The 15787-nt window shown below is 34.1% G+C and overlaps 1 protein-coding gene across 2 annotated transcripts in view; it reads left to right on the top strand.

Moving 5' to 3' along the window:
- Positions 1-15787, top strand: part of LOC145694838 (phospholipase B1, membrane-associated-like) — a 34059-nt gene that overhangs the window by 16344 nt on the left and 1928 nt on the right. For both annotated transcript variants that reach the window (XM_081771523.1, XM_081771514.1), the window contains 3 exons: positions 881-1040; positions 7495-7637; positions 11907-12063. In XM_081771523.1, the coding sequence (XP_081627649.1) occupies positions 881-1040; positions 7495-7637; positions 11907-12063 (460 nt within the window). The remainder of the gene's footprint in view (positions 1-880; positions 1041-7494; positions 7638-11906; positions 12064-15787) is intronic.

Raw genomic sequence — 15787 nt, 5'->3', positions numbered from 1 at the left:
AACCTTCTTCTCTATGTAACTTGTTCAATAATAATCAAGATGCACCTGAAGTAGTATTGTCTTTCTATCGAGGATAAACAATAAGCAGTATCCTATAATCATTAATTCAAATTAGCAACAAAATCTCTATTTTAAAGTTACGAAACAATATTTAGCCAAAAAATTATAATGTTGCTTTGAATTTATGAGCTGTGATAACTCAATTACATCTCTGAATTTAAACTCTTCGCAGTAGATTTCTGACATTGTTTCTTGTTTATAAAGTACACAGTTTTGCTCTTTAATTATGTATAAGTTTCTCGGAGATCCTGGCAAAGCCGGGCGGTCTTAAATATACATAAGCTGTTCCCCCTGTTCGAAGGGATTTTTTTTTGACCGAGTGTTTCAGTAAACTACACGTGGCCGCAATGAACATGCTCAGATGGATGTGTGGTGTTACCAGGCCGGCCACAACCAGCACTCTACCAAAACAATCATTCACTTGACCTTTATTTAAAAGCCTGAAACGAAAGTTGTAGAGATTTTTGTGCAATAGCACTGCCTGGAAGCCCGACAGAGCTTTGTGGGTCCTGATAATTTCGCATCGTTCTTATTCCTTTAAACCACAGTGGGAAACAAAATTGTAATCCTATCCCTATAATGTACTGCAATATTTTGTCCTTCCAGGTACATAGTTAGGTAGGAGGCTTTGATCCTAACTTGAGTTTGAAAGCTCAGACTGTAGAAATAGGATTATACATTTTTCTGAATGAAGAAAATTAAATTTCTAATCATCTTTATGTTTAATATATATATATGTGTATTTGTATAGTGACTTTGATCAAATTATTATATATATATTTAGTTTTTCTTATATATAAAATAACTGCTCTCTTTGCAGCTCGTAACAATTAATGTTGGTAATAATAACTTATGTTCTATGTCATGTGCAAAACCAGAAGAGAATTCAGCAATACAACATAGAATTCATTTTGAGAAGGCACTTGATTATTTAGAACAAAATCTTCCAAGGACATTTGTCAATATAATTCCTGTGCTAGGTAAGATGGTAGTAAGTTCACATATATTTCGAATACAATAGTCAATTGTAGATAAATAGTGAGTTAGTAGAGAAAGTAATTATTCGAATTAAGTAAATATCAGAAATAGATTAGGAAAATTAGGTCAAAAAATGGCTTAACCGGGAACAAATTGCAATACAATTTATGTTAATGGGTTCTTATGGAAAAAACTTGAGGAAAACGATGGCGAAAAATCTACCACTTTCCTCAATGAGTAGTATATCTTTGTAAAGATTATGGAGCGTATATTCCAATGATGCAAAACTGTTTCCCATTTTGCCCACCGACTAGAATAATAATAAGAAATTTTTAAAAATAACAAAAAACTCGAATTTTTCCGAAAATATTTCATCTCTGGCAACACTGGGGTACAGCAGCGTAAAAAAACTCGTTATTACATATCTTACACATCTGTGTGTAAGATGTAAAACACTCACTGAGATCTAGCCGGAGGAAGGTGTCCTAATATGGGATACCCTTTATGGGCTGTATCACCGATTTCAATGGAGGAAATACAGGTAGACCATTATATGAGAACACACTGTGACCATCCTAAACACCACAGTCTCATGACGTATACTTCGTTGTAAAGCTGATAGAACAGAGATTTCAACTATATAGCATTGATCCCTATTTGACCCACCTGATAGAAGAAGAAAGTTGAAAAAGTACAAAGTAGTTATTTATTTATTATTGAAAACTTACAATTGTTGTATACGCATGCTTTATCACGGATTTTACTGGAGAAAGTATACCATTGTATGAGAACACCACGCAATGTAATAGTTGTCATTTGTTCCAACTGGAAAACTGACTAATAGAAGTAGAACATGGACTTTAACAGCCTAACAAATTTAGGTGGACAAAACACTGAATCGCGATCTTATTGTAATGTATAATTTACTGTTGACATTTTTATTATGAAAACTACCTTAGAGAAACATATTATAAATTCTATCACCTCCGAGAGGATGTAGGTCTACTGTGGTGAATTTTCCAACATTGGCGCACGTTTCCTAGTACTTCATATCTTTATATGTTGAGGGTAGTTCAATATTTGGAGCCTTAGTCATTATATCAATTGGAAGCAAACTCTTAAACAAGTTTTCTCGATTATTTTTTTCGTGGTACACTACAGTTCGATGAGATAACTCATAGAACAGTTACTGAATATACTTTCAAGAAAAGTAAACTTATGAAGCCTATGAAGTCCGTTCAAGAAGTTAAATGTAAAGATGAAACTTTCATTATTCAGCCTGAACTACCATTCCAATGCTTGTTACTCTGTGCTTAAACAACTAGCTTTGATTTGAGAGAAATGTTTTCTCACGAGCTGTGCACGTACCCTCCTTCATTATTTGTTAAAGGTGGGCATATGAGAGATTCTGGAAAGTTTCAACTTGCTAAATTCATATGTGAGCAAGTAAAAATCGAAGTAACTCTGCCTGAAGATGTCATTGATGGTGGGTTCTTGCTTCATCGCCTAACTTGGAATTAAAAACAAACATTTGAAGAAGTAATTCATGTCTATCAAAACTATGTTCTCAAAGATGTCTTCGATGGCTATGAAAATACGTTAGCAACAAAGTCGGAAATTTATCGAAAGCGATCGAAAGGGGTTTCAAGGACCAAAAGTACATGCCCTTCAATGAGCGTTGCTGTCAACAGACATTTTTCTTTCCAACAAACCAAATAAACAAGCGTTTATGACTTGTGTTTTGCAAAAGTTACAATTAGCTGGCTGTACCACCAAACAAGCTTCTGGTGATGCTGACATCATGATCGCCATAACAATTGTTACATTAGCGCGCAAGTACCCTACAGCTTAATAGGTGATGACAATGATCTTCTGGTCCTGTTAATACCGGTATATCACTTCAGTAATGAGTTTTATTGTATTTTTCTTTGTCCGGAACCAAAGCGAAATGTAAAAACAAAGACTATCTGTGACATTAAGAAAATTAAACAAGAACTTGGTGAAGAAGTTTGCTCTCACATTCTTTTCGCGTGTGCTGTGCCAGAGTGTGAAAGAAACATCAAAGCTGTACGGCCTAGGGAAATGTGACTATCAAAATGTTAAAGAGGAATGAGATATTTAAGAAAGATGCTAGTGTTTTCAAGACAGCTGGGAAATCAAAAGAAGAAGTTCACATTGCTGGTCACGAAACTATTGTCTACCTTTGTGATGGAAATTCAGGAGTTACACTAAACAAAATGTGGTCTCGAATGTTCATATCAAGGGCGACAAAATCAAAAGTTCAGGTGAAACCTGAAGAACTACCTCCCTCAGTAAATGCGTACGAATTTCGTAGCAACCAGTATATCACCAGGTTCAATAGTGGATGGGTAATGAAATGGATCTATGTAGCTGAGGATGGGAAGACGAACATCTGACAATGGTGAAAATGGCACCATTACCAGCACCCAATTATAAAGGTAACCAAGAAAGTTCTTTCATCCACCACCTTCAAACAATGATATGTCATCTAATACGTACCTGTAAGATGAAACATAGCCCCAACGGCATTGACGATCCTCTACCTACATTCTGGAAAGCCATGTATTCCACCGGATAGAACTTGCTGGGACATGAAGCGAAGAAGGTATCAAGTGCATTTTGCATCTCTACTAAGGATTTGAACTGGCGCTCTCTAAGGTGATTGTCCAAGGAATGGAACAGGTCATAATCAAACGGTGCAATGTCCAGGGAATACGGTGGATGCAATAGTATTTCCCATCCAAGACGCAGAAGGATGTCCCGGGTCATTCCAGCCACGTGGGGCTTAGCGTTGTCCTGTGACAGAAGGAACCTTTGGACCTATCGATTCAACGTGTAGTGCTTCCCAAGTTAAAGGTGCTGCCGAATGGTTTCTATACCCTCACTGAATTCTAGTCCCAGTTTCTCACATGTCTGGCCACTGTTCGCCTCAATTGCTGTTTGAAGATCTTCATTTTGTACGTGTTAGTCTTCCGGTACGTGGTACGCCTTTGAGTGTTTCGTTACGCCCTTAGGACGCTCTGTGGAGGTGCCATATTCACTTTGTCCTGACGCAAGTTCACAGTGTAACTGAACAACCACAACCAAGTACTATGTTGGATATACCCACACCAACAATTGACCTTTGCCTTATCTCCATTCGCATTCAACTCACTGTGTGAGGGCCAACTGAACACAGACCTCCACAAAAAGTGACAGAACTTTCTTGGTTACCTTATATTTATTAAAATTTCTAAAATGTACAGATATTTTATAGCAATACGAAAAACATTTTTGGGAGCAGAGGGGCTATGATCTAAGCAATTTTTTATTGCTAAACATATCATTTAATTCAAAAGTTAATGGTGCAATCGAGTTCTTCCTAAAATACGTGTTAGGAGTACGGTGAAAAGAAACATCATTTTTCTCGATCCAACTTGTGTTGGAAGTGTCTGTTGATGCAAAAAAGAAAAAGAAAAAAGCCTGGACGTTAAGCTACAGAACGGTTTTCCATTCCGCCTTTTTATTTCCCTAATTTTCATTTACTTTTTCGTTAGTGGGTCACCCTCAAGACTTACGATTTCGGGCCTCTATTACTGTTTCTAAAGCAGTAATCCAGAGGTTGCTATGTAAAGAAAGACGACCTGGGCTGAAATTAACGTAATTGTTAGTAAATAATTGCTTGTTTTTGATTTTCAGTTTCATATTTTGAGGGTATATTTACTTATACTATAATTATTATAATTAAATGTATTCCTTACGTAATAACATCCTCCTCGATTGCTCTTTATAATTTCCATACTAAATTGTTAGAAGTAAATTGCTATTTATAGGTTGGCGTAACTAGGACATTATGAGGTGACGATCATGGTTCCTTACTTTCGAAAATTGCGAGAACTTCCAGCTACAGACTATCTTCAGGAAATCGATGGGTGGGCAAAGTATAGTCACTATTAAATACTCGTATGCTGAATGCGAATGCTACTAAAATAGCTATAAATTGAGGTAAATTTATCACAATATTTTTGATCAGTAAAACAATGTGGGTGGGCCCATCTTTGCTCCTGGGAAGAGGGGGTTCCCCCTCTAGTATCGCCTATGGATGTAAGGGTTAATATATTTTTCCTTTCTTGCCAACGCCCTAATATCCACGTCAGGAGACGCTACTGATAAGCGAAGATATTTATGTGCTATATAGCTGCTTATGACACATTCCCAAGTATGTTTAAAATTTACATTTATTAGTGTTTAACATTGCTTAGTTCATTTACAGTTCCATGTGGCAGAACTTAACATACTTGCATATATTTTATACTAGTACATGTAATTCTTATTTTCAACATAATACATATACGTTAAGTTGTGCATATTGGTGCACATAATGCATATAAAAATAGCATATATTAATTTTAATGTAAGAAAGCTCTAACACATGGAAACTATTGAACACTGTACTCAGTATAAAACTGTAGTGTACCATGGAAAAAATATTGTAATAAAAATATTTAAAAAAAATTGTTTAAGAGTTTGCTTTCAATTAAAACGAAAGAATAAGGTTCCAAGTATTGAACAATCCTCAACATATATAATGGTATCAAGTAGTAGGAAACGTGCACCAATATTAGAAAATTCACCACAGCAGACCTACATCCTCTCGGAGGTGGTAGAATTTATAATATGTTTCTCTAAGGTAGTTTTCATAATACATGTCAACAGTAAATTATACATTACAATAAGATCGCGGTTCAGTGTTTTGTCCACCTAAATTTGTTAGGCTGTTAAGGTCCATGTTCTACTTCTATTAGTCAGTTTTCCAGTTGGAACAAATAACAACTATTACATTGCGTGGTGTTCTCATACAATGGTATACTTTCTCCAGTAAAATCCGTGATACAGCATGCGTATACAACAATTGTAAGTTTTCAATAATAAATAAATAACTACTTTGTACTTTTTCAACTTTCTTCTTCTATCAGGTGGGTCAAATAGGGATCAATGCTATATAGTTGAAATCTCTGTTCTATCAGCTTTACAACGAAGTATACGTCATGAGACTGTGGTGTTTAGGATGGTCACAGTGTGTTCTCATATAATGGTCTACCTGTATTTCCTCCATTGAAATCGGTGATACAGCCCATAAAGGGTATCCCATATTAGGACACCTTCCTCCGGCTAGATCTCAGTGAGTGTTTTACATCTTACACACAGATGTGTAAGATATGTAATAACAAGTTTGTTTACACTGCTGACCCCCAGTGTTGCCAGAGATGAAATATTTTCGAAAAAATCCAGTTTTTTTGTGATTTTTAAAATTTCTTTTTCTTCTTCTTCTAGTCGGTGGACAAAATGGGAAACATTGCTACAACATTGGAATCTGCGTTTCATAAGCTTTACAAGGATATATTACTCATTGCTGTAAGTTAGCAGTGGCACAGAAGACTTTCCGAATAGTAGTAACGCATGGCGGCCATGTTGAAAAATTCTCCATATCGGCCTTACCGCACCTCGAAAAGTGGTAGACTTTTTGCCATCGTTTTCCTCAGGTATTTTTCCATAAGAAGCCGTTAGCAGAAATTGTATTGCAATTTGTTCCCGGTTCAGCAACAATTTGCCTAGACTAATATACGTAGCTAATAACGTCAACATAACATTTAATCATTATTAACTTCTCGAATTTCGAAGCAGTATTTGATTAATCCAATATTCGGTAATAGAGTTCATAGTTACTTAATATTTGATTGTTGGATAAATACTACTCGTATATGCAGTCACACTAAAAAAAAAGAAAAAAAGAAAAAAGAAAAGAAAAGAAAAAACAAAGAGTTGACATGTTTGGATATTTTCTTGTTAAATTTTCTACAGCATATCTAACTTCTATATCTGTATTTCTTCAATATTAATTCCTGGGTCGCAGAATGCAAGACGTATCTCGAAGCTTAAGAAACCTACTTATATTTAAAGAGGTACTTAAGACATATGTATTGCTTAACTTATTTCTATCTATAGTAAGGTATACAGGAAGCAGAAAATACATTAATATTTGGCACTAGCCGGATACCAAATTACGAAGACAAGAAATAATACAAATTGTTCTCGTAATAGTCGAAAAAATAATAGTTCTTTTTATTTTTTTTTGAAAATGACGTACTCATTCGTGTCGTCGGATCAGCCTTATTTGTTACAAAATCTTAGCTGAAGTAACAATTACTTACATTTACTTACCTTGACATGGTATTACTTTCACCTGTTTATGTAGTACTACTATAGTATGCGATTGATGACTACTACTTTTGAGTGTTTTCCTGTATAAGCTTCTTATTATAGATAGAATCAATACTTTCTTGATTTTAGATATTTATTTCTTCCTTGATATTTTTTATGATTATTAGGCGTTTTTATTCTCATAATATTGTTAGTAATGCATTTTATGATATAGTTTTTCGTTTGAAAATACAGATGTGTCTATCCTGTTAAGAGCAGTGGAGAAAAGTCCCATTGTCTGCCTTGCAGCTCAAACCATGATGTGCTTATGTGCTCACATGAATGGGAAAGCAGTTTCAGATGTGGCGAAGCAGTATCAAACAATGGAAGAAGAATTGGTAAATATTTTCTGGTTATAAGTGACTGAAGAAAGGCATGAATAAAGAAACCATATGTAAACACTCTCCACGGAGTATTCAACTGTCCAACGTAATTTAGTATGATCTCAGAATACTGATAGCAAGCAAATTCATGCAGGATTAGGTCGTCTTCTACCAATATATCTATTAGGGTGTCCCTTTCTAGTTATTTCTCAAAAAGTTGCAACATTGTCATCTCTTTTGTCTTTATTTTCATTCTTGCTTCCAATAACGATATCTAATTTAGATCATTCGATTTACAAAAGCATATCTTTCTTTTGAGTTGGAAACACTGTTCATCCGGTGGTGTTCGTCAATACACAGACATGTGTCCTTCTTTCTCTAGTTACTTCGTGCGATGTTTCGTTTCTCTGTCCCTTTCGGTTTCTCCCTTATCAGGGTTAGACATTCTAAACCATATTATAAATTGGAACAGTCATTTCATGACTGTTGTCAAGTCGACACGGGTTAACGTTCTCATAGGGAGCTGCTATTTCAGTAATGCGTGTTTACGGTCACATAGAGTACATTTCGCGGGTGTACCTATCGTAACACGAAATTATCTTATATAAGGGACATCCTAATATCTATAGTAACGCAAACAAATGGATCGAAGATATTCGTAAGCTACAAACTGTATCTAAATCAGATTTCAAAGTGCAGTGAAACTTCTCTTAACGGGCAGACGGGGTAACTTATTTGTCCCGGCAAAATATGTGTTATTGTAGGAAAGAACCTTTCCTTTTACAGACACTCATTTATGGACACAGATACTCTTCTTTCACCCTCAACTTTTAGTAACGTCTTCTAACAGACAGGAGTCATTCTCAGCTCATTGATTTTTAACAAGGAAAATAGTTTTTACAATTTCAAAATAACTCTTCAATTGATCTCTTCAACTGATCCGTGACTTACAAGCAAATTTAGATGAAAAGCTTAGTACCCACAGGATTACACGATAATTTTGGTATTACAGATAATTTTGCAAAGAAAACCGCCATGCTTTATTAACACTGCTTTAATTTTCAGTATTTAATAATAATGTTGCTTGTTTCTATTGGGTTTCTTTTACTTTTAATACAGTCAGTAAGGAAAGTAAGTGATTTCCACTTTGCTAGAAAATTACCACGCAAGGATTATTAGAACATCCTAGTAGAGACCTGCACGGGCCGAATTTTTCGGCCCGAGCCCAATCCAGCCCGAACGTACCTAGGCCCAGCCCAACCCGGGCCCGAAAAGTTTTGGAGATTTTCGGCCCGAGCCCGGCCCGGGCCCGATAAATTTTAAAAGTTTTTGGCCCGACCCCGGCCCGATAAATTAAAAAAAATAGCCCAAGCCCGAATCTTTCTCAAAATTTAGTACTAAATTTGACCTAACCCTCAGAAACATTTTCTAAACTCTGGTTCACAACCTGACGCTTGCTTCTCGAATGGTATCATTGCCTCCTAGAACTTTGCCTGTCATCGAGAGAACAAAAACTCCATTCCCTGTAACAAAAATCTAACTTAATTGATTTTTAGCATAAAGTGAAGATGGCAATATTGTTTAGCGACAGGCAAAACATGTCCACCCCTTCTTTTTATATTTTGAGTTCAGTGAAAGTCAAGGTCAGAGCTCAATTTACCGCATAATGCCTGCAATCCTCTATAGTGAAAGTGGAGCCGCTAAGCAACACAAACTGTAAATAGCTATTGCATTCTTTGTAACATATTTCACGGACAGACTTCTTCAACGTTTGGCTTTATTCCAATTATCGTTTAACGAAAGTCAATAATTATTAAAGAATTGCAATTGCTCGGCTCCAGCCCAGCCCGACCTGAAGAGAAATCAATGTCGGCCAGCCCAAGCCCGGCCCGGCCCAAAGAAATAACAGTGTCGGCCCGCCCAAGCCCGGCCCGGTCCAAAGAAATAATAGAAATAATAATAGTAATAGTAAATAATAATAATAATAGAAAAAACCGTGCAGGTCTCTACATCCTCGTATATCACCCACCCTCCAGCGATGCTTCTGTTTCTTTAGAGAGAAAATTTTCTCCTAATTTTTCAAGTAATTGGAACATTAAGTATATTATTTTGATAGGTTTGCTTTTGTAACTGATGTAATTACTAAGGTACTGCATACAAATACCATATGAGCTGTAAGTAATCAAAATTTGTACAACCTCGCTGTTACGGGCACTTCTTATTTACGGATAAATATTCATATCCCAATGGTGCCTGTTATTGGGAGGTTTCACTATATTTGAAACTTGGGCATCTCCACCTCCTACTGCACTTTTAATTAACTATCTGGTTTAATAAAATGACAGAAATTATTGTCCTATTTGTAGATTATTAGAAAATTACTACACACCATTATATAAATCTACGTAAAGTGACAGTAACGTATTTAATAATTTGAGGTCTGCGAACCAACAATCAGACAAAACATCAACAATTTGACGAAGGGTCGTATCTCAAAATCTCACTTTTTCAGACATAAAGAAAGAAATATAACTCCACCGAGGAGGTAAATGTTAAATATGCAATAATTGATCAACAGATAATTGATGAACAATTGGACAATAATAATATTTGATTCTTTTTTTTTACCACAGGGGGGGGGGATAAGCAGGACCACCCAATTTTAGAGTAGTATATATATCCTCGATCCAATATCAAAACCGCGAATGTGCTAACTTTGATTTTGAGTTATAAGCATTGTAATGTTCAACTTACCCCGAAAAATCAGTATGTAGACAGGTACATATTTTATTAATTGACGATAACTTCTAATATACTCATGTTTCTCAAATGAGACTTTGGTATTGGAATCTGTGTGCTCCAAATAACATTATACTGCATTTAGGTGAAAATAGCGAAATTTGCGCATTCTCGGTTCTGGCTTTGGACCGACAATATTTGAGTCCTTGAGAACATTTACGAAAGTTTTACTTTTTGACAAATTCCAAATTGAAGAGCGTTCCTATGTAACCCTCCCAAACATTTAGAGAAATACAACAATGTACTCATATCTTATAAAAGAGAATTGATCCGTACGCTCACCCACATAATCATATAAGAAATAAAACAGAATCAAAGAGAATAAAATAGGTCAAGAGCTTCCAAATTTTGAATTTTTGGCAATGTTAAACCCATGAAAGGGAACGAGATGAGTCACCAAAGCTTACAGTGATATACCTCCCAAGCTTTTAGCAATATTTGGGCCCTAGAGAACATTTAGCAAATTTTTTTTTTTTTTTTGATATTTCTCAAATTTAAGGGATGGTCATAAGTACCCTTTCCAAAGTTTAATGGGTGTTTGTAAATGTACCCATGACTTATGAAAGAGAATGGAACCACATACTCATCCATATAAACATGGAAGGATATAAGTCGTCATCAAAGAAAATAAAACAGATCAAACGCCTTTTAAATTTCCATATTTAGCAATATTTTACACATAAAAGGGAACAAGATGGAGGTAAATACGTCGGTTCTACAGTACCAGACGAATTTTTGGCTTTATCATTTTCCAGGAGAATGGTCCTGTGTATCCCTCCCGAAATTTTGGAGTGGGCCAAACCACCCTTGGCAAAATTTGGAGGGATCATTGGCACAAAAGCGTGGCAAACTGGCGGAGATACTACTACTACCTACCTGATACTTTCTATATTGATGAATTTTTATTTGAATATGGTATTCAAAAGTTCTGTAAGTCTTCAATATTGTCAGAGTATGGAAATAATGTCTAAGGTTTCAAGGGAAAGGAATGGAACCAGTGTTTCTTAATAAACAACCTTGTTTCAAGAACAAATGAAATGAATTGACATTTCCTGATTAACATTTTATGATTATGCAGTTATACACTGAAGCTAAGGAATATAGTGTGATGGTAATGAATGAAGTGGTGAAACAAAGAGAGTTAGAGGAAACGTATGAACCCTGAGAAAACTCACGGTATTTTTCGCAGTGGCTCGAGCTGGAGTCGAACCAGGGACCCCACACACCATAGGTGAACTATCTAAAACTGAGCCACCACTGTTTCATGAGAAATTACATATTCTATAAGTAAAGTTCAAAAGTTGATAGTAATAAGCACACAACACAGAAATAATTTTCTATAATTGAGGTGAATAAAGAGAAATATACGATGATTGTTTCATAGCTAGAACTTTAGATATATTCATGTTAAATATCATAGCAGACAGTTTCCATTTTGTTCTATTACTAATTAAAAGATGTTGTGGTAATTATTTCTAAATTCAGATTACGAGTGGGAGATACGACAGAAACGATAACTTTACAGTTGTTATTCAACCTTTTACTCAAGCACTAAGCAAGAATTCTTCATATGGATACTTAATAGATTACTCCTACACGTCGCCTGATTGCATGCATCTCAATCAAAAAGGACATGCTTTGGGTAAGTACAGAATTTTACTTTTAGTATTTACTTGAAACACGATTAAATGTAGAAGAATTAATTTTCATTTAATTTAGAAGCAACTATCATTGTGTGGAGTTCAACATTACATAATTGTTCAAAAACAGTACAAACAGGTTTATTTACTATATAAAAATAAATTTTTAAAATCTTGAAAATTAACTTCTCGTTTACAAAACTACAATATACACAATGCTTATTTACGTAAGCGGAATTTCATCAAAAAAGCTGTGAGGATTTTCTTCCAAGTTAAGGACAATCGTAATTAATGTGGTTAGAATTTATACCGATGTTTCCGTCACTTTGCTTCAAATACGATGTTTAATTCCTCCAAGTGATTTTTTATAAAGATAAGAAACGTGGACTTTTGTCAGCAGAATGGTGGCTTATTAAATCCTGTCAAATATAACAAAAACTTAATGTTGCAAGAAAATTAAAATTACTGTATTTTTTTTTAAATTATCTAAATGGTAATAGGCACGAATTTTGTTTCGTAAGTATTCCGTTTCTTTGAATGGTCAGCCACGGCATTATTTATTGAACTATCCGTAACAAAGTGGTTATTCTATTTAATTTCTTTTGTAAATTTGAATAAAAGTGAAATAATTGAAAAAAGTTTCTTTAACAGTCTTAACGTTTACATTTTCGTATCTAATTCTTTTCATATAGTAGACACAGTATGGCTGTTATTGTAATAGACATTACTTATTATCCAAAACATTATAATCGTCTCTCTAATATTTGGTATATCCACTTTTGGCTCGTAAGATACTTACAATGCAGTTTCGCATGTAAGCAACAAGGTTTTGGTAGGTGGGCAATGATACATGGCATTAGTATTGAGATCAGTTGATCGCACTCTGTTCTGATTATCTCGACGATGCCAGGTGACATGACGTCATAGGGGTCAATGCCCTCTTGATTTTGGCATGGCTATTTGACGAACCTCTTAATTTTGGGAGGGGTACATCAGATCACCTCTTTACATTTTGGAAACTGCAAAAACTAAAAATTTGACAAGTTAGTATTGGAACAGAGTATGTACCTCAATAAGTTTGAGTAGTTCATCCCTTTCCATTTTATGGGTAAAAATTGCCAAAAATGTAAACTTCGGACGTTTTTGGCGTATTTTATTATTTTTGATGAAAAGTTATTACTTTATTAGTTATATAGTTTGATATAGGAGCCCATTGTCTTTCATTTGAAACAGGTAAATCAAAAAACTTCTCTAAAATTTTGCGAGTGACATATTGACCCACCCCTTAAATGTCGGATTAATAAAAGAAACAAAATTTGATAAATATCTTCTATTACTCGAGTGTATTTCCGCAAATTTGGTTGATTCTGCCCGTTCCCTTTTATGGGTAAAAATGCTGAAATTCAAAGTTTAAAGACTCTCAACCTATTATATCTACTTTGATGAAGCATTATAGGGATCAGTTCTGTTTTATTAGGAATATATACATTGATACTTTCCTTTTAAAATTTGGAATAGGGTAAACTGGCCCTACTCTAAAATTTGGAAATTGTCAAAAATATATATTGGTAAATATTTCTAAAATTTGAATATATATTTCTATAAATTTCGTTGGTCCTGTTTATTCTCTTTCATGGTTACAAAATTGTGAAAAATATATTGTCAAAAGTAACACTTTATATTTGGTGTGAATTTTGTATTTTGGCGGGAAAATTCAATTAACATGAGGCGCGATTTTGAGTATTGTGTTTAGTGTTCTCCTATATAGATTGCAACATCAGATTGATTAATATGGGGTCTCATTGTATTTGGGAATGAGTACCTTGAGACATTCCTCTTAAATTTTGGAGGAAGTTCATTTGGCCCACTCTTAAATTTTGGAATTGTCAAAAAATAAAAATTTGTAACTGTTCTCTAGGAATCGAGTATTTACTTTCTTATATTTGGATGATATTATTTTTGATGAGGCTTTATAGTATTATATGCTTATGCGGATGAGTACAGGATCAATATTCTTTCATAGGAGGTGCATATATTGCTGCTTCCCTTGTAAAATTTAGGAGGGATACAATGACCCACCTTTTGAGTTTGAAAATTTTCAAAAAATATATATTGATAATTTTTTTCTATGGCTTGGATATATATTTTTTTCTAAATATGCATAGCCCTGGTTTCCTTCTTATATAAGTAAAAATTACTAGAATTATATTTTAAAACGTAAAACTACGTTTGGCAAAAATTTTAAATATTTCGGAAAGTTTGAATTGGTATGAAGGAGGAATTTTATAATGTTAAGCTTAATGCTCATTAAGATGATGTTTTATTGAAACATATGATAATATGAATAAATATAGAGCTCCATCCTTTGCATTGTACATGTGTACCTTGAGAGAGTATTCTTAAATTTCAGATAAGCACATTTACCCCAATCTTAAATTGAAGACCTGAATTGCAGAGCATCCCAAGTTCACCGGAGTACTTTTGTGATTTTAGAAGAAAGAGAAGAAAGAGGATTATACTTGGCATGCTATTCTATTTAGCTGAAATTATTTTGTATTGTTTTTTAAAAAAAGGTTTTGATTTGGATTTACGTATTGTGCAAGTGAATAACCCTTAAAACATAGATGCTAACATAAAAAAACGCAAAATGTGAAGAAACAGAGTGGACTTGGGATGTTATGCAATTCAGGTTTCCAATTTTGAATAGTCTAAAGAAAGCTATAATTGCTCTATAGGACTCAAAGTGTGCACTTTCCACAAATTCGGGTGGTTTAACATCTGACTTTCAATGGTAAATATTAAAATTGAAATTTACAAGATTTTGACCTAATCCATCTTCTTAATACTTTGCACCTTAGTGTCAACTTATAGTCTAAGGTCAGTGCTTCTCTAATTGGTTGAGCTCTACGTCTGATTAACAGTTGGACTTTAAAACTTAGAGGTTGTGATTTAAGATCATTGGTGGAAACTTATCTTTTGTGCAATCTGATTGATAATAGCCTATGATTAGGTTAAAATTTTGGACTTGGAATCTAAATTCATGGTACGAAATCTGATAAGCAATTACCAAAACCGATTGATGTACAATAACATTTTTTACATTTTAGCTAATTCATAGTCTAAGATTATTGGTGGAAAGAAAGCAATCGTTATTGAAATCTTTCTGGTTTATCTCTGCCACTCTCTCTTAAATTTTGGACTTGTAATCTAATAAGTATTTATTGTAGCCTACATATATATATATATATATATATATAATTTCACACTTTGAACGTTAAGGTTGTAGTTATGACGCATAGTTTAATGTCATTAGTGAAACAATAGGATTGACAACCGAATAGTTTATTATTGAAATCAGTTGATATGCAATAACAACAAATTCAAACTTAGAACTTAAGTCACAACACATAATAAGGTCATTAGTGCAAAGATATTTTTGGCGTAATGATTGATTGATTACTGTTCAAATTTTAATTTAAATTTTTAAAAAGTCTTAAAAATTTTGTTTAAAGTTTTTTGATCGCTGTTTTAAAAGTTTCTAAAATATCTGTTGAAATTTTACAAAAGGTTTTCAAACACAATACTTCTACTTGTCAATGTTTGTTTTGCTAAAGAACGTAATTGAGCTTTTAAACAAATAGTGTTTGTAGTATCTAAAAGCTAATTATTAACACTGATTAACGTGCAACAAAAATTTTACACTTTGGATTTTACTTATAACTCGTA

Source organism: Thermobia domestica, chromosome 1 (genome assembly GCF_964235325.1).
Source record: "Thermobia domestica chromosome 1, izTheDome1.hap1.1, whole genome shotgun sequence".
Classification (NCBI taxonomy): Eukaryota; Metazoa; Arthropoda; class Insecta; order Zygentoma; family Lepismatidae; genus Thermobia; species Thermobia domestica.
The sequence above is the reverse complement of the archived record's forward strand: the minus strand, read 5'-3'. Positions and strand labels throughout refer to the sequence as shown.